We start from the raw sequence: 20,333 nt of genomic DNA on the forward strand, positions 1-20,333 counted from the left end.
CATTAATACAGTCATGGGATTGATCGTCGTTTCTGCATCGTTTAAATGAAAATTAGAAATTCATTGCGCCGAGGCAAAATGATTTCGAAGCTTTTCATTGGTGTTGGACTAATCGAAGGGATGAACGAGCATTTTCGGTACATTTTAAACCTGTGAAAAAATTATTCATAAGGCTTATCATTTGATCGAGGTTCTTTACGGTTTTTTCAAGATCTCCAAAAGTTTGTATGCGCGCGCGAACGGGGAGAAAAAACAGTGGAACGATTACTGCGGGGTTGGTTCGTAAACTCGGGAGCGTATCCGAAGGGCCCTCTAAAAGATATTTACGAAGAGGAATAACGGAAGAAAGAGCGAGCGAGATAGAGGCCGGGAAAAAATTTGCGCACCCTTCGCTAAGATTCTTCGTATACTTTCTCCTCTTAATTTCGCGAAAAACTCTCTCGCTTACAAAACTTTTTCCGTAATATCCGAAATTTGAATTTAACCGCTAATTATACGACCCCTAGCGTGTTGGCTCATGGACGCTCGGAACGCGCGCGCCACGTTAAAATATTCATCGCCGTGGTAACTCGAAACTTTTGCCGGGCCTCTCGGCGCTACCCGAGCGAATTTATTATTCCTCCAGTCGCAGCTTCTCGGTACTCACTGCGAAGCTTACTCATAGAGACCCAACGAGAGAGAGAGAGAAAGAGAGAGAGAGAGATGGAAGGACGTGGAGAGTGAAAAAAGACGAAACGTCATTTAGTTTAAACATTATTATTATTTCGCAACTTTCCTTCGTCCCCGGAGGCTTTGGATAAAATAAGTGGTAATTTATAGCCCATCAACAGCGATAGTTGAAAATCATTTGATTGATGAAAAGTAAAAATTCTCGAAGCCCAATTATTTTAATGGAATTTCCATTCGATTTTACACTAAATCGAGGGTTGGAAGAGAATTAAATTATACCGCGACCAGAATTCCTGCTCAGCAATAATCGGAGTAATTGATCGTATCGATAAAAGCTATTTTTTGTTCTGGTACATTCTCGTGAAAGATCAGAATAATTGGATAATATCTACCTCGCTATTATCTCTCGAATACAACCAGTTTTCGCGAAAAATCTAGCGATTCTGCATTTGGCTACACGGAGAAAACCCATTCGTTTTGTATACTGTGGAATATAGTATTTTTCAAAAATTTCAAAAGTATTTATGCACTGATTACAAACAGCACAGTATTTTTTGAATTTTTCAATTTTTATTCGTCCCTTGAATTCCAAACAGCTTTATGTGGATAGCAAATAGTGATGCACGTGAGATAACATATTTCGTTTTGTTTTCGAGTGTTATTCGAGCACTTACTGATGAGTGGAAAGTAAATCACAAATTTTGACTGTCAGCATAGAAAATTCTATGATAAATACACGAATATACACCGTATACGTGTGACATTTTATCTTTTTTCCGAGTTGCCCGAGCATACTTTACAAAATAAACATTTGAAGCGAATGAAAAAATTTTCGACTATGCTTATAGAGAAAAATACTCTTGAGCCTTTTGAATAAAAGGTATGGGTATTGGTATTTTTATTACGGTGGATAGAACAATTCATATTAATGCTTTTTGAATTAATGCTGCAACCCAGTATTCCAAGTACATTCCTCTAGAATTTTCGGCCTCGTTATCTCCGTGTAGAGGAAATAAACGACAATATTTTGCGAACCTTAATGAAATGTGAACGAAGCATTACTATCATCGGTTTACAGTGCAACGACTAAAAACGTCAGCATAATTCCTGCGTACTAGGCTGCTGCGATTGCAATTTTTTATGAAATTTTCTCTCAATACGAAATATTGAGTACTCGAATGCGAAGATTCCATCAAGCGAAGATAAGTGCGTTTTGATGCGTGTTGACTATAATCTGTAGCGTAGCCATTATTCGAGCAGCTGGTTCAATTTCTCCCAGGAAAGCGTTGAAGATAGTGCCCCATATATAGGCATAGGTACATCGTCATCGCGTGAAATATACGTGCTCATATAGCACGATAGTTCAAGGGTTTGGTCGGAAATCGCTAAAGGGTGAGAACCAAGAGCGAGAAGGGGAGAGATGTGTGGAGCAGAGAAGAGGACACAGGCCGGAGAGGAAAAGGGGCGAATAGGACGAAGGAGGAAGAGGAGGAGGGAGAGGAGGCCAACAATAGGCATTGTGCACCCGCCATAACCAGGAACCGAACGCGACAGCAGCCTCGCATTGTCCGAGTGTCAGGGCAAGTCTTCTCTTATTGCCGAATTGTCGTTGTCATCATACACTCTTCGAGGACACGAGGACCAGCGCGCTAGCTCGGAGGGTGTTCTCAAAATCAACAGAGTTAACGACGATCGTTCCCCGGTTTCGGGTCCTCTGGTTGGTCAGTGCAAGAGCAATCAGGGTTGGAAAAAAAGTCATGAGTGCTTGGAAAAATCGAACCAAAGCAGGTCGAATTTGGCTGGAGTTGTTGGCTGAATTTCTGGCGCTTCAACCACTCGTCGAATTCGGCATCGCCAAACGGAAACGTGCTTGAAGCTACTTTCATTTTTTTACGCAATCGCCGTTTCACGCTTTGCTCGCTGATCGGATTCGCGATACTCGTTGCAAGTGACGACGACGAACGTTCGCTCGGCTATCGGGCAAACCGCTCTGCGACCTTCGTGCGACTGACTGACTCGCTACGATCTTTCTGCTGAACTGATAATAGAAATAAAATTCGTGATTGCACTGATAATTGGAATAAAAGTCAGACGACACGGAGAAAATTCGTTAGCTCGATAAGAAGTTTCTAGCGCACGAACCGTCCCGTATATAAAGACTCGCGGCTTCAGAGCTTTCACAAATACCTCAAAAGTACACCGGGAAAAGTGACTTCGCTGATTTACTTATCTCTGCCGAACTGAATAAATATCTCCCAATCAATATGAAAGGTAAGAGTTTTTGTACGGTTCTTATTCAACCATTATATTGATGGGTGTGTTAATTCCGAGGATTCAATTACTGATTTCTTGCCATAAGTTGGATCCGAAAATGAGATGAAATCAAATTATTTTCATCGGTTTATCAGTTTAAGTGAAAATTCATCGGCTTTCGTGAACAAAAAAGTTTTGAATTTTCGTCAAATTTTTTCAGTCGTACTGAAACTTTTCATTCTTCATGAACGTTGAAGTTTCTTTCAAAGCGAATGAAATTTTTTTGTGGATTTTGCAGTGCACCGGATGCATTTTTCAAGTGATCCGATCAATGCGGTTTTATTATGTTCAATCGTCTGATTAAGGAGGAATATCAGCATCATAAAAATAGTGATAGTTTAATGCAACTTTTAGAACACATTTTTAAATATATTCTCTATAGTCCATGCAATTTTAAATTCATTTAATCCAGCCACTTTTTAGTAAATAATTTGCAAATTCGGAATATTTACCATCTACGCATAGGAAATAATTCCACAGGCCTCAACTTTCCATATTCAAAAACAACTAAAAAATGGTGATAGGTTAGAAAAATAAGTAATATTCCACAGTTTGAGCTCTAAAGAAGACATGTGAAAAATTGGAGGTCGTTTAATTCTGCCATTTTTTTATATTTCACATAAATTCCACCCAAAAGTGGCGTCCCTATTTTGGGGGGCAAATCCCATGCAAACAAAGTAAATTACTTTGATAACTATAAAAACAATCAGATTCGTATTTACATGACCTCACACAAGCTGATGTTCCTCCTTAAAAAAAATGAAGTTCACGATTCCGAGACTGTCCCAAAGAGATTTCGAAAATGAAAGTAAAAATGTTACAATTTCTTCAGCTTTTTTTGCCATCGCTTGTATCTTCGGGGTCGTCGTAGTGGAAATAGTTGGTTCCCCAATCGCTGATAATCCAGTAGTCAACTGTGACGCAGCCCCTCCTCCAGCCGAAGGCGAAGAAGACTGGGCAGTTCTGGTCCCCAATCCGTTGGATTGTGGAAGTTATTACGTTTGCAATGTGGGCGCGCCGATTTACATGCCGTGTCCGGAGGGGCTCCACTTCAATCCTAAGCTTTCCGTGTGCGACTGGCCCTGGGCAGCTAATTGCTCTGTGGCAGGATTGCTCAATAAAAAATGAGGCGAAAACATCAGTTTGAAGATTCAACGAAAGAAATGGCGTGTGAATTATTCGTGGACGAACTCAATTCAACGATCTCCTATGAAGTATTTGTCGCTGCTTTACCAAACCAATTTTCCGTATGATTATTGAAATAAAATATTAGTGCAAGACTTTTGTTGCTTTGACACTCTGCCTCACCAAATTTCATTTTATTATTAGAAAAAAAAGGAGAAATATAAAATGGCAGCGATGTATAAGCTTTTTCCATTATCCTTTCACAGCGCATACATCTCATAAGTAGTTTCATACCATGTGGAGTCATACATACAACTAATAAAAGTATATAAATAGGAAGAAGAGGGAAAAACCTCTGGGACTGTACAGGAGTGAAAAAGAATCTTTTATCGTGGATGTCGCTTTCGCCAGGAAACCTTCATTCTACTCGATCCTATTGCTACTTCCTCCCCTCTTTCTTCTCTTCGTCACTCTCCTTCTTTCACTTTCCGTCTGACACGACGACGTTCATTCACTTCGTCGACATTCGTTCTCACTTCTTATTTCCTCTATTTCACTCTCTTTTAGCCCTCCTCTCGTTTTTTCCCCATCCGCCCACAGACTTTTTAAAGAAAAATCTTTTTCGCAATCCTCTCGGGAAAATCGAACTGCACTTCAATTCTACGCACGATTATCGTTACCAATTTCATTTTTTAATTCCTTTAATTTCATCTCTCTTATTCCCCAAAGTTCAGTCATTTACTGGATTAAATTTTTCAAAATGTCCATTACAAAGCGTATTTTGCAAAGTCACTAAAACTTACGATTCATTGCTAGAATAACTTGAATTTACCCCTTTTTTTGAAATGTTCATATTCAGTTGAGCCGACAAATTTTTGGTTTACTTCTCGAAAGAGTTGCCAGAATGGGACCTTCGAAGTCCAGGGAGGGTAGTCAGCCTTTTAAAAATGGTCCCATTAACGACCGCCTGACAAACGTCGTAGCACAGTGCAGCTTTTCAGCCACGAGATCTCGAAATATCAGCTCCTCTGAAATTGTTAATTTGGCTCGATATTTTTAAGGCTTTTTGCTCGTGTTCGTGTACTTTTGTGCTTTATGCTTTTAGAGAAACAGTGTTGTACCTTAATCCGTATATGTTACTCGTAAGTTAGTCGTACGTTAACTCATCTTTACGAGTGGAATACGTGGGGAAATAGGTCCCTCGAACTCTCTGTGGACGTGGAGGCGATATGTGTGTGTTCTGAGAACGAGCACGTACGTCTTCTCCTGCTTTTAGGGCGTGTACCTTCGTCCCTGTGTCTTATGATGTGGCTGTGTATAAGAATATCATGTGTGTATTTGTAAACATATACAAGGTGTGTCTGGAACGAAAACCCGCAAATCTTGATGATGAGATAAAAGAGCAGACGGAGGCTAACTAAACTGAGGCACAATCGTCGAAGTACATTCGAAGGGAGTTCGATGCTCTGACTGAACTGTAATGGAAAATGATTTCTACTTCGGCGTCATTAAAAGCGTGACCGGATTTATGAATTAATTTATTAGGTTGAAACTCAAATTTAGTAAGAGTAAAATCGAAATTTGTCCATCCAATCGTGCGTTTAAAAATTTATGCCAATTCGTTAATTTGAGAATCGATGGAAATTTGAATGAATCAGAATCAAATTTCTTGAGAATTTTTGTCGTTTTTTCACTTAAATCTTGAATTCATATCCAAAATTCTCACTTCTCGTCGTCAGCGTTTCTTTTATCAATTTTGAGCAATCAGCTGTGAGCAACCACAATCATTTTTCGGATGCAGGAGCACACGCATTCTGCTTTTGGAAGATTTTGTAAAACATACGATAATTGGAGTAGTATTTCGAGTATCTTTTCTTACTTTTCGAGGTTTTGAAAATTTATCAACTGACGGTACGCTCGAGTGGATCACCCCGTATATGGAAATGCATTGGAACGTGTATCTATATAGAATGGTGAGGGTCTACGACCATCTACGTATCTAACTCCTCGCTGCAATTTAACCGTAACAGAGCTTAAGAGGACGAAGCCTCTTGGAGCAGTATCGTCGTGCTCGGTTAAGTCTTATTTGGTGTGTCGTTTCCTCGGAACGTGACGTGTTATATACATATTTCCGTGATATGATTTTGCGAAAGGAATCGAATGGATTTAACGTGTTCGAAGGCGAACCCGCGAGGACGGGTCGGTGTTTGGGAACGATGATTAAAAATCTGTAAAAGTTTAGGGATTTTCCGATATTTCGATGAAAGTATTCCGTCGAGGTACTCGGACCGAGAAATTTCTCATTATCGTGATCAGGACAAAAAGTTGAAGGAATAAAATTCGCGTAATCTGAGCTCCCCTTGAAATTGAACGATTTTTCGTTCGTTTCATCTCCAACAGTAAAAGTAACGTCCAAAATGTCCTAATGCGATTGGATGTTTCTCCGTTTTCCGTTTTCTGATGCATCCACTATCCAAACGACTCATTTGGAATTAGTGTTACACCAACGGGAGGGATTTATCGTCGGAGTAATTGTAGATTCGCGGAGCCTTGAATAAAATGACATCATCTTCGGCTGGAGCGTTTGAAACTCGGTCATCTCATGTATCGGTCAACATTTACTCCAATCGTGTGATCCAACTTCGGAGTGAATGCACGTGTGTGCATCGGACTTTGGCGTAGTGGTCGAAACACTCGACATGATCGGTACTTGAGACGAGTGCTCCGCATATACGTACTGTTTGTATCGATACACCGTGTATACGTATATTTATAGCTATATATTATCTGAAGTAGATACTGTAGGAAATCAATTGACCGTACGTTGACTTGCTGAATATCAGCTTGGCTCTCGATCCCACACGAGAGAGGTTGGTCCACTTCTTACACGTACTCCACACGCGTTATCGGATTCGATCGATCGAACAGAAGGATTAACTTGTCCGGACGGCATATAATATGGTCTTGGATGTAATCTTATCAGGGTCTGTCCATTGGGGTGAAAATAATTGAGGATTATATATGATAAGGTCGAGTTTGTTTGTTTGAAAACTATTTATAAGTGGTAAGACTTTGATGTACTCAATTTTGATGGGGGTGGGGCGAGTGGGGGTCCGACCTGGATATCCCGTGCAATGATAAACAAGGAATAATATCCTCGTTGTTTATTCTATGTAAAAATATCCTGGATACAAAATATCGTGATGTTAAGATAGCCCAATACAAAATGCGTATAAGAAATGTGTAAATAGTTTGGGGATATGTTGTTATGGGGGTATTTCTGCGAATGATTATTATGGATTGTTATCTCACAAAAATAAAAGTGGGGTGAATTCTTCGTGGAGATGATGGTAGCACAATAAAAAAGTGTCGGGATGAAAACAAGAGAATTGTAAATATTGCTGCGACGTGTGGAGAGCCTTCTATTGACGATTACACGACTCTACAAAAAACATTTTGTTGTTTATCCTAAAGTTCATTTCATGATTTTCTGGTTAATTATACTCAAAAACAAAGAAAAAAAAATACTTTTGTTTCATATAAAGTTTGCTTTTGTGATAATTACACTAATAATATTAATTTTCATGTTTTCATTAGAATTTTCATTAATTTTGATACATTAAAAAATACGCCGCGATAAAAGTGGGGTTCTTACACAGACACAGTGTCTCGCCAGATGGCACTTGAGTGGTAAAGAACAATAAGGTGTTTTGTACAAGCAGAGAACACAGATTTACATGAAACAGGGCCCGTGTTCATTTTTGAATAATTTTCTACCTTTTTGCAAGGTAGTTTGATAGTTAAAGTGAATCAAATTAATATACATTCATATTTGTATGGTTTTATGATAAAATACAAATTGAAATCAGTGATTTTCAAAAATGTCGTTCAAACGTTTTCCTCGATACAAAAGCAAACTTCCCATGCCATGAAATTATCCTCCGTTCCAATATGATCAAATCTACCAAAATTTCATACTCAAATGTCAATGTCAAATTTTGTGTTGACTCGTGTTATTTGTGTGGACTTGCGCACAGCCCAAGAATTTAATCATTTTTTAAATTTCCGATCGAAAAACAATATTTTGGGGCATAACGTCACATGTGCTTGTGTTGAAATATACAATATTATCGGCATCACACATAGAATACATGATGATACGTTTGCTCGTGTTGTGATTTGTATTTGCGTAAGATATTAATAGACTGATTATTTATGCGAGGGTTACTCTAGATACATGGGATAATATTTACCAGGTTATTTGTTGTCAGGACATTTTGACCTTGCGTCGGACAAGTGTCATCAACTGGGTCCAATTGGCAGGTGAACTCCATTTGGATTCTGTTGATCAGCCATGGAGACAGGGTCGTTGAACTGAGTTACTGAGCACGTATGAAAAGAAGCTCCGAAGTCAACTGGTTTATCGTACGTAGGAACGTTCCTAGTGCAATTTTAGTTCATTTTGAGAAAGGAGATTCGTCAAGGCCAAAGATAGAGTTCCCCGTAAAAAGGAAGGACTGGACTGAATTCTCGTGGGTTGGTTTGTATCCTGGAAGAAGGAGGGCCGAAAAGAATGAGAAAGGAGATGCAGATCGAGAGAAAGAAGCGAAATGCGTAAAGCTCGAGGCCGATCTCGAGACGAAAGCGGAGATCTCATCAGAAGAGCGTCACTTAAAATCCCTATTTCGTTCGAGGCTCCGATGCTTCTCACTCTTCCGCCTCAGTCCGTGCTTCTCGTCTATAAGGCTGTCGAGCCTCATTCTCTTACCTTTTCATCCTTTTTTCTCTTTCTCTTTTTCCCTTTTGCTTCGCGGAAGCTTTACTAGCAATTTTGCCAACTGTATACTGCGGCGCAAGGCGTGCAACGGTGGGAGCGAGCTGTGCCTGCGTACCACAGCACCTTGCTTCGACGCCGGTTAATGTCGCGTTCTCGCCGTAAATGGAGGAAGAGAGAGAAAGAGAAGAACGAAAAAAAGAGCGAATTCAGGAGCACAGGAATCCTGTGGAGAGGAGGATGGAACGAGGGAGAGAATGGGACAGAGAATAATGTATCGAGAAACTCGGAGGAGGGAAGGAGAACGAGGGTGGAAGACGAGACGAAAACGTAGAATGGAAAGAGAAAGTGCACATAAAGGAGGAAACGGATTGAGACTTTCTTATCGTTACGAGTCAGTCACTCGTTCTTCTGCCTTGTCGCTTTTTCGTCCAAAGGAGGCTGCTTCTTCTCCCTCAGGCTTTCGAGAATTCCTTATCTCTCTGCTTTTATCTATCGACACGTTTATTTATTTATTTATTTATTTCGCTCCTTGGCTTCATCTTCCTCGGCCATTCTCGCCTCTCGCTCTCCCTGCGACGTCTCTTTTTCTCTGTTCTTCGTCTCTGGCATGTTTGTTCTTTTCATATATTTGCACGTGTATACGAACTTGAGCCGAAGCAAATGCACGGGAGTTGCGGGTGAAGAGCATTCAGCACGGGAGCGAAAAAATTTTAAATGGAAGAGCATTCTGTTAGGAAATTGGAAACCGATTGGCGGAGGGCTGCTTCCACCCTCGTTTTCACAAGTTTCTGTACACACCAGCCAGCAAATAGATTATAAATGGAAAAAAACGTCTCTCTCTCTCTTGCTCTTTCTCTCCCGTACGTCAAAGTCTTTTTCTGCCGAAGACGAAATGCTCCGTGCCACGTAGACAGGCGTACAAACATCCACGATTACGAAAACATGCGCGATCTCCTGTCTGTGTATGCATATGAGGCTTTTCAGGATTTTATATTTCGTAGGAAAGAGGAAAGTAACAGTGAAAAGGAGGAAACGACACGCACAAATGATGGCAAGGAAAATTTTGCTATCGTTGGCAATTTTCAATTCGCAGAAAAAAAGGAACGATGGGATCGAGTCACGAAAGCGTTTAGTGCTTTCTCGTTTGGTCTACACTCAGAAATTTCTTTCTTCAATTTAAAAGCTCCGTTGATTGTTTCGAATGAAGAATTACCAAGTAGCTCCATTGTTTCAAATTCAGTTTGCGTAGCAGGCTCGCGAAAAACTGCAGCATGCTCTCACTCCGTTTCTCCTCTCTATTGAAATAACGATAAAAATGATAAAATGACTTATAGAAAGCAAAGTATTAGAAGCAGTATATAAACTTTATTTGATTTAGTGTTCGCGGCTCAGGGTTCCTCGTCGTTCGCGGGCATTCTCAGAGGCCGGTAGTTGGCTGAGAAGAAAATTAATAGCTGGACATTTTTCCGTGAGGATTAAATCGGCTGATAGAGAACGAGAAGGAGTGAGAGAGGAAGAAAGTGCATGAGAAAACAAGCTCGCCACGACGATTATAAAACGCTCCGATAGCGTGCAAAGAACTCGAGCAGGGTGGTCCCTCTCGCTTTCTCTCCCTCGTTATTTCAGTTTTATTCCTTACTACGAGCTCGCAATGGAAGTTTCACTCACTGCTATGAGCGCCGATCGAACAAAGAGGCGCAACTCGCAAGTGTGAAATTTCGCAGTTCGAGCCCTTCTCTGCCCTCGTAATCCATAACAAAATATCCTCAGAGCTCGGGAAAACATCACTCGGGAAGGAAAAATGGAGTCACAAAAAGAAAACTCAGCCCCAAGCAGGGAGAAGTGCTCGATAAACTCATGCTCAGCACGTATGTGTGCCTATTCCAGTTTTGTTGCATGTCTCCTTAAAGGCACGCCCATTTATTACCCGCTCGGTAATTTTTTATACACGCCTGTGCTATTATCGGTTTTAATCACTCTCTCGTGCGATCTTATATGCACAAACTTTCAGTAGGAGTATGTGTGGGGGACCAAGAGAGAGGAGATAAGGGGAGGGAGAGCTTTTGAGCACATGACACGGTGATGATTACAGGGTGACTGTACATTTTTGCAGAGCCTTGCGCCTTGGGGGGGGAGCCTCGGAGTTTGACCGTGCGGATGGTTTTTTTGCCCTTTTCAAAGAGATACAGAAGTTTTTGAAAAAATGTAGATGTAAAAAATGTAAATGTTAAAATAATTTTTGTCAGTAAAAAACATTGATTATTTTTAATTTACAATGGGCGAGTTCGATCGGGCTGATCATAATATTGTCGTCTGGAGTTCAAAGGGATTGATGGAGATCAAAGTGAGGTTTGCAGTGTCGGAACATTCGAATGGTCTATGATACGACGCTGAAGTTTGCAGCGTTCGGGTCCAACGAAATGAACGAAAAAACATTTGTGATTCACCAATTTTTCAATTTACGAAGCATCGGTGAAAAACTACGAACTGAAATTTCGGCAGGGAACCAAGTTGGAGAATTACTGGAATTATTCGAGGCTTTTTTACATCATTTCGTTCGCGACCCCAACGTTGCGAACTTCAGCATAATTCTATATTGACTTCCTTTAAAATTCTGGATTTGAATGAACGAAAGAAAATTTATTTGTGCTATACGACTTGCATGAGTTTATGTGATTTAATTATGAAAACGATAAGAAATGATTCGACTGGGAATGTACATATTGATGTCGATTTCTTCGAATGGAAATTTAACGAAGCCCTTTGGGTGCAGGCTCGTTATACGTAACTAATATCCTTGTGGTGTTCTCTCGCTGTATCGTTTAGAGTGAAATCGAATTATCGATGGGGTGCCGAGGTCGGGAGCGTTTTGTCCCGGCTGTGGTTGGATTTATGCTTTACAGAAGAGCCGTTACAAAAGGGAGAGAGATAGAGAAGCTCGGCCAGAGACGAGGCTTCCTCTACACTCTGTGGGGAGAGTTAGAATCTAGAGAGGAGAGCGAAAGAGCCTCTGGAATGAATATACATGCACATAGTAATGTCCATGTGTATCTATCCGCCAAGGGGAAAGTCCCAATGTAGTACGGCCGGAGAGCACAGGTGGCTTCGCTCGATATTGGCTTTGCATTCGGATTTCGCGTGCACGCCTTCGTCCCATACACAGAGGAAGCTGTGCCTCCCCGATAGCCAGGCACAGAACTGGCGGTGGTTGCCCTGGACCGCTCGCGTTCAGCCGGTGGTGGGCAATTACCCCACTAAATATTCACAAGTTCATTACGCGCTCACGGAAAGTTGGATGGTTCAGTCTCGCTTACTCTTTGTCTTTCTCCCTCTTTCTCTCTCTCTCTCTCTCTCTCTCTCTCTTCGTGACGATGAGGAAGTAGCGGGTCTGTTACCACAACGGCGAAATACAGAAGCCCTCGTGCACGAGGCTTCGTAGCTTTCGGAGCAGCGGAAAATACGGTAGGGTTGAGAAAGCAAGATCCACGCTAAGAATAAAAAGGGAGGGGACCGGCGGAGCCGGGAAAAAGGGAAATTGGAAGAAGAAGGAGAAGAAGAAGAAAAATGGGAGGAAAGTGAAAGCGACGAGACCGTTAGGCTTTGTCGTGAATTATTTTATGTGCGACCTCGCTCTATTTCTACCGAAGCCAAGATCGATTGCTACACTTTTTCAAAATCCCTTTCAACGCTATCTTTTATTACATTGAAAAATGTGAAGCTCGATCTTCCAAGATTAAAAATTTATCAATTCTTAATTACTTCGAGCTCGAACTACTTCTTTCCAGATAAGCTTCTCCATGGTCCCAGCACACGTGCTCGATTATAGTAACAGCAATATTCATCCTTCTCGAGTACGAAGGATCTTTCTAATCTTTGTCTCGCAACTAGTTTCCTGATTTTTATTATCCCATTCGAACAAAGTGTCAACAATCACTCGAGTCTCTGAAAAGTCCTCGGATTGTTATCGTTCCGTTTAACGAAGATTGAAAAACCTAAACGAGCACACACTATCGCTGAAGATTAGAAAGTCATTTTACCTCATCACTGTCGAATTCGATCGATTTATTCGTCGAGATTTGTAAAATATGCTATTCAGCAATCCTGATGGAGAAAAACCTGTTGACGTTCGGCTCCATTCTCATTCGTCTTTCATTTCTTTGTTATCGTGAGCAGCATCGGGACTGCGTCCAAATGGAAAAACATCGAGAGCATCTCAACTTTTCGAGTGATATAACTATATCGACGGTATCCGCTCAACTGGCAAATTGAACTGGAATATCATTCGATCGAGTCGATTATTCGACTTGACTTTTATTCATCTACTTATTCATTATTATTGTCATCGTACATTCGCATCGATTCAATCCCCCCCACTCATCGGTAGATCGTATCAGGCGACATCGTGTTCTAAACGATTCTCACGTATATAAAGACCGGTACTTTGCATCGTTCAATTATTTCCTTCCAGTCGTATAACCTTCGAATATACTTATTACGAGTTCTTTACCGTTGTGATGAGATAGTGGCCAAAATTTTTATGGATTATAAAATCAACTTTGAAAACGAAAATATTCAACGAACTTGTCTCTTTCGCAAAGTGCATAATTTCAATGCTAAATTTTATTCGCTGTTTCTCCATTTTCATTTATCCATAAAACGGTTTGTTTAAAAAAAAACCCAATGTAATTCAATGGAAAGTAATTGAAAATAAATCATTTTTATTCATTGAGTGAACTTGGCGAAACCGCTCGCGCTCGAGTGTTTTCTTTTTCTTTCTCTTGTGGTCCGTTGTCATGAACTCGAAACGACTCGAAAAAAAAAAAACAGTCAGTCAACACATCGAGTTGATTGAGGATGGATGTGCGTATTGAGAGAAAAAAAAACCCAAAATCAAATACGAAATCAGGATCTAAGGTATTGGCTTTCATATCATTATTATTATTCTTGATGATCGCAATTCATTACGTGGTTCAATTATTTTTGGCTGGTGATGGCCGCGGATTGATTAATTCATTACATGGTTCAACATTTTTGGCTGGTTATGGCCGCGGATTGAAAAATTCATTAGATGGTTTCAATTAATTTTGGCTGGTGATGGCCGCGGATTGCTTAACGGTCTCACGATACTCTGTTCGTATAACTTGATATCCCAATTTTAGCTGGTGATGGCTGGGGATTCATTACACCCAATGATGACAATATAATTGTTTTTGGTTTCTGCGGATTGAATTGGTTTTTTTGTAGGTATTTTAATTATAGGATAATAAATAATTTTTGTGATTCATCTTTATCAGGTGAAAAGACAGTTATATCCAGCTCTGGAATTGATCCGGAAATTATCACGCAACGTCACACGAAAAATTGAGATTTCCTGTTGACGAACCACCAGAAGAGAAATTAAAAGACTTTGTATACACAAAACACGGTTATTTATTGATTTTTTAACACTTTTCGAATCACAACAGTTTCATAGCATGAAAATTTACCGATTTCGTATTTTATTATCGTTTGTTTCGTTACTATTTTAACTGTTTCCAGGAAACAAGGTGAAACTTGATTAATACGTGTTTAATGTACCACTAAAATCCGGATTAAATCTTTGTGTTCTTCAATTCGTTGTTATGTTTGCAGTTGCACCGGAGCGAGCTGGTTACTATTCTACAATTGATTAATCCGCAGGAAATAATTGGAAAGATTTCTCCCTAGACCGGTAGTTGAATCTCTCCAGGGTTTCATTCAGCTCGAGGGGACATAAAAAATGAATTAGAGCAGAGTAATAAAATACGTAAGATGAATATGTTAGTGAGTTGGAAGGTGCACTGAGAAAAGAAAATCATTGTAACAACTAAATGTCTTTAGTTGATATTTGCTTGCGATGAATAAGTTCATTTATCCGAATCACTAAATTTTTGTTTATGTGAATTAACTAAACTAGTGAAATCAAATCTTTTGTTCGAAGAACTCGAAACATTCACTTTTACACTTTTATGACACATTTATTTGGATATCAAGTTCTGAAGTGTCTGGTTTTGTTGAGAATGATAAATATTTTGTAAATCGAATCATACTGGTCGATTCTATATAACCCAAAATTTGTTGAAATCTATTATTATATTAGTCAACACGATTTGTCAAAAATAAATTATATTGATAGTCGGATTTTTTCTTCATGTAGCTTAATTAAATCTTATCGATGACGAACCAAATCAATTGTTTATACAAATGTCTGCCTCGAAAGAAAGCTCAGCAGATTTGATATATAATTTAGTTAAATGGATTTGCATATTTCTTAACTAACCAACTAAATTTCTGCCTGCGTGATCAAATAGTTGATTTTCTTTATTTCAGTCATTGGTATACGAACAGCTTTTTTGTATGTATTCTTAGTTTTCGGATGACTAATATTTTCTTAGCAAGAGAATATGCTGACGTTAGAGTAACCCAAATATCGTGACACAACCCTAAATTTCGTTAATCCAATTCGCTATCTTAATAATTATTTAAATTTAAATAGTTTGTGAAATTTAATAAATATTTTATCGTGCATATGAGACTAAATATTTAAGTTAAATTGAACATTTTTCAAGTGTTTCAACCAATTTTTTTTCAGTGTGGGAGAAACAATAATCCAGAGTGAAAATTTCTAACGCAGTATGAATAAGGTCAAACGCGACGATTCGCGAAGAGTTGGTGGATGGAGAATAGACAAAATATAAATGTATGAATAGTGCGATGGGGGTTTTGGTGAGGGTTGGATCAACGGAGGAAAAGCTGCACTACTATCGACAACAGCGCCATCGGAATGGCTCTTGTACCAGGGTGCACAAGTGCTGCGTACATTTGTGTATATATATTCGTATATGTATACGTATCAGGGTCGGTTAAAGCTTTTCGAGGGAAGCCTCGTAAAAGTTTAATAGATCGTTCGGTGCCCGAACGCGATGCCGGTCTTTTACGGCTTATAAATGCTCCGTTTGACCGAAAACAATTTCCCAGCCAGAGAGCGAGCTCGCATCTTCTCTTCCCCTGGCGCGCTTCCCCGTCTTCCTCCCCTCCGCCAACCTCAAGACTTTTTTCCTCTCATTCTTCTCGTTTTATTTAACCCATTTTCTTCCGTTCCCAATCATCGGGTTTCTTTCACTCACGCTTTTTCAAGGCGAAATCCCCCCGCTAGGGTGCCTCCGGGCACACTTGAGGGTGGGACTTCGAATACAGTTGTCCGAGGGCTCGAAAGGGTAAAGACAGTTGCGAAAGATTTGGACACGAATCTCTCTCCAATGTTGGAGGTCATCCGAGCACAGCTTCCTCCCTCCCTCTCCCTTTTTTTCACGAACCTTCCCATACGCATGGACTACGTGCACACACATCTGGCGAAGCTTCCTCCAGCCCGGATGAAAGTGGAACAACAGCCGGAGTGTAAGACTTCCCAGGGACGTCGTTTTCTTGCGAAATAAAATCTTCTCTTCTCGCTCTACTCATCCAGCTTCCTTTTCCTCTCTCTCTCGTACTTCGTGCTCTATGGATACGTTATATCGATGCGATATTCGGCCATCTTCATCCCGTAACCACGCGTTATTTGTCCCAAAAACGGATGAAAGGATTGAAAAGCTTTCATTTAACGTGAACTCGTAAGAGGAGCTTCGTCGTTTCGTAGGATACACGCGGAGGCAAGCCGAAAGTTATGATTTGATTTTTCAGATTTTGCTTCCCCATAACTTAATAGAATTTTTTACTAGCGACTAGCCAAAGTTATTATCTATCGTATAAACCGAAACTATTTACGATAGAAGCGAAATTCATTTCCGAGATTTTGTGAAGAATGTTCAAATTGAAGGGTGATTGTCGATCCTATTTGTTGACGGTAGTGTCGGCAAGTTTGAAGAAAAAATACCAAAATCCTCTCATCAGGTGCATCGTTCCCTGACATATTAGTTTTTCTGTAAAATCTCGTCTTGTGAGCAAGTTCAACTCGTTGAACGTTGAATTGGGCTGTTGTTGAAAAAACAGGCGAGACACGTGAAAGCCTGCGGTGGAATTTCGGGTTTTTCATTTCATTGTTCACCCTGCCAGTTCTTTTTTCCGGCTTTGTCTCGTCATTTTTATAGTTTTCGCTTTTTTTTCTTCATCCTTCTCTCCTCTCCTGTCGCTGTTCCTGTTCACTCTTTTCTCCTCTCGTTCGGAAGCTCCGTAGGCGTGAGTGTCTCGTTTCGAAGTCGAGAGTTATGGCTTCGAAGGTTTGGATGCGAACGCATTTTTTTTACGAACTGTATATTTTTTCGGAGGAAGGAGAGAAGCAAATTCTGAGAGGAGTGGATGACAAAGGAGACAAAAATTTGGAAGTACATGTGTGTATTTTTTGGTGAGTGGGTGCACACGTGTTCGTTATATCTTGCGCAGACATTTTTTGACGACTCTCACGTTTCGCTAAAGTTGGCAGTTTCGAATGGAGAAGCCATCAAGGACTCCATTCTTTTATTGATCTCTATTTTTTCCACTTACCTTCTAACCCTCATAAAAAGGACGATATTTTTATTTGATTCTCTGATACATGATGTTTCGATGTAACGCATTTCCAATGCGAACAACGACACATTATGGGGAGGATAAAAATCGAAAAAAAGGGAACTACTTCAGCCAAATTTTTATGCTGCTTCCCATCGCGCACTGTAACTCAATTTAAAAAAAATTGATAGCAATCTCACCGGAACGAAGTTCGGTTCGGGGGATCGTTGAATCAATGGAAAAGCAATTCAATCAAAATTCTTTTCCGAATCATAAAAAATAACGAACGAATGATTATAATTGGCTGAAAAACAAGCTCAATTAACACGAAAGTTATGAGAAACGGAATTAGCCATCGGGCTATCATCCCGATGCATTAATCGGCATTGACATTCGAACATTTATCCGGAAAACAAGACGCACCCGTAAAATTAATTCTCTGTTCAATTAGTTGTAAACTAGCTACCGAGCTTTTTGGCACCGACATGCAATATCGATCAAAGCTTCACTCGCAATGTACGAGTTCAAATATCGAATACGTATATACATAGACTCGATGATCACAACGTGTCGAGGACAATGGAAAAGTTTGCAGGGCAATGTGCAGCTAAAGCGTACATGTACATCGCCGTAAATGTGTACCCGAAAAGCTATATCTTGCGTTCTCCCTCCTAGAAAACCATCCAATTTGGAGAGCACTGGTGTCGATTAAATTTCGATCCGTTATCAGCTTGCCACTTACTCTCTCTCTCTCTCTCTCTCTCTCTCTCTCTCTCTCTCTCTCTCTCTCTCTCTCCATCTTTCTCTCTTCGGCTCTTTCGATTTCCATGAATTTCTAGTTGTTACATGTATATCATCGTATAGACTAAATGGGAAATAAAAACTAGCGAATTGCTGGAGACAGTTTGTAGGATAAAATGGAAATATAAGCATTCGTGACGTCATTACTCATTCAGCCAGAGCTCGCGTCGTTCACTCGAGCTTTTAATTCTTCGAATATTATGGGCATTCGTTTACCCCCAGGAAAAAAGTCGCTGCTGCCATGTTTGATCGACAAAAAGCACTAAAACGCCGGTTATAAATTGATGCAATGCTTGCTGCTTATAAACAAAACGACCGGTCGTTCTTCGGCCTCGTAGTAATGAATTATTCTTCGGATAAATTGAACACAAATACGCTTCGCTGGGTACTGATTGAATCCAATCAATTTTATTACGAACGAATATCTCTAACAAATGCAGCGACATAGCAAGTGTATTTGCTCCGTAATTTGTCTCTTTTAATTGTTGACTCTACCGGAAAAAGCTAGTTTTTATAAATTCGGCTGGCATCACGTTTTTTTTTAAATGAAAAAAAAAAAAAAAAAAAAAAAACGTTTCAAGGAGATTGCGGAATTTGGAATCGCTTTCCAACAAAATGTTGTATTTTTATAACGAGCTCATCGCTATTCAAACACGAAGAACGACGATGAGGCGAAATATTCAAACAGCGAATTGAACATTTTTGAGGCAGTGTTTTTATACAAAAACGTTGAAAAAATCACAGCTTCACCGGATCATATGAAAATGGGGGCTTAATTCGATTCGAACAACAAACATGAACGCGAGCACGCGTTAGAGAACCAGGAGAGTTTACACAAGCCGCGTTTCCGAAAAAACATATCGAAAAATGAGCGATTTCGTCTCTCGTTTTTTTTCCATTTAAAATGAAAAGCTTGAATAAATATTCCGTTTGTTTATTCCGGCGTTTCGAAAAGCGTGAGTTTTTATCAACGATAAAATAATCACGTGATCTCTCGAGGCCATCGAAGCCTTGACGAAATGTTGGAACATTCGTCAAACCCAAAAAGCACATTGGCTGTATCACGAAATACACTCGTTTATACCGAGTTACATAACCGAATATGCACGAGTTTTCGATGGCGTACCCGCACCGCTTCGATCCTTGTTTTTTCGCTACCCCTTTTCCTCGTAACGTGTAATTGCGTAACGCTCTGCCGTTTGGCATTGTCGCAAGGCCAGCCGGGTTAAAAAAGAGTCCCCCAGGATATTTTGCCGCAAGCCACGTTCGATACGGACACGCGATAAATACAAACAGTAGAACGCATGTGAGGAAAAAAACGAACGGAGTATCGGGCAAACGAATTGAAAAATAACTATCCTGTTCCCAAACGACGCACAACCCGATTATATTGTCGGTTACATTTTCCTCCGAACGAGTATTTATGCGAATAAAACTTGTATCAAAGTCCATTTTCGTCGAGCCGTTAGATTTATTCGGCGGTTATGAAATTTTGGTTTTTTCATACTTCGTTCATCGAGAGCTCGCGAACGGTGCAACGAACTTGTCACTATTTTACGGGTTAATCAATTTTATCGACGTTCGAGAGTCGAATTTTGTTTGCTGTATCGATAAGAATGAACGTTTTTCGTTACTCGTTAGACACAAGTGAAAGATCAAAAAACTCGAAACTTTTTTGCAGCCTTTTGGTATCGTACAGAGGACAAAGCAGCATGCAAACACTGGAAATAGACTTCCAGGCTCGCTTCCAGGCCGTTGTACGTTTGCTCACGGTTGACGCTCGAATGCCTGCAGATATAGAAAAAGCGATAAAGAGATAAGAAAAAAAAGGAAATACAAAGGCAAATGAAAGGAAAAAAGGGAGACGCCAAGTGCTTTCGCTTTGATCGTTTTTCCACCTATCCATAAACCTGTAAACTCGCGGAATCGCGAGATAAAAATATACATATATTGCGGCTCGTGATCCGCTCGGGTTTGATTTTCTCGCGCGAAGGAGGTCCAAGATATTGCTTCGCGCGTATATGCGATGGAGTCTGCAGGTCCTTTAGCATCGGATCGTTCGGCGGTGTGCATCCGAGAGACCGAGGAAATCGGCTAGCGGTACATAAAATGAATAAAATAAATAAGAAAAAAGAAAGTGAGAGTA

General features: G+C 40.2%; 2 protein-coding genes across 2 annotated transcripts in view; both read left to right on the forward strand.

The window, feature by feature from the left end:
• LOC122407097 (nucleolysin TIAR) overlaps nucleotides 1-20,333 on the forward strand; it is a 610,998-nt gene that overhangs the window by 79,301 nt on the left and 511,364 nt on the right. The gene's annotated exons all lie outside the window — the stretch shown is intronic.
• LOC122407098 (peritrophin-1-like) lies at nucleotides 2,783-4,263 on the forward strand. The gene is made up of 2 exons (XM_043413087.1): nucleotides 2,783-2,940; nucleotides 3,815-4,263. Exons 1-2 carry the CDS (start codon nucleotides 2,934-2,936, stop codon nucleotides 4,108-4,110), a joined length of 303 nt encoding a protein of 100 aa, XP_043269022.1. The 5' UTR covers nucleotides 2,783-2,933; the 3' UTR covers nucleotides 4,111-4,263.

This window comes from Venturia canescens, chromosome 2, assembly GCF_019457755.1.
Source record: "Venturia canescens isolate UGA chromosome 2, ASM1945775v1, whole genome shotgun sequence".
Taxonomy (NCBI): Eukaryota; Metazoa; Arthropoda; class Insecta; order Hymenoptera; family Ichneumonidae; genus Venturia; species Venturia canescens.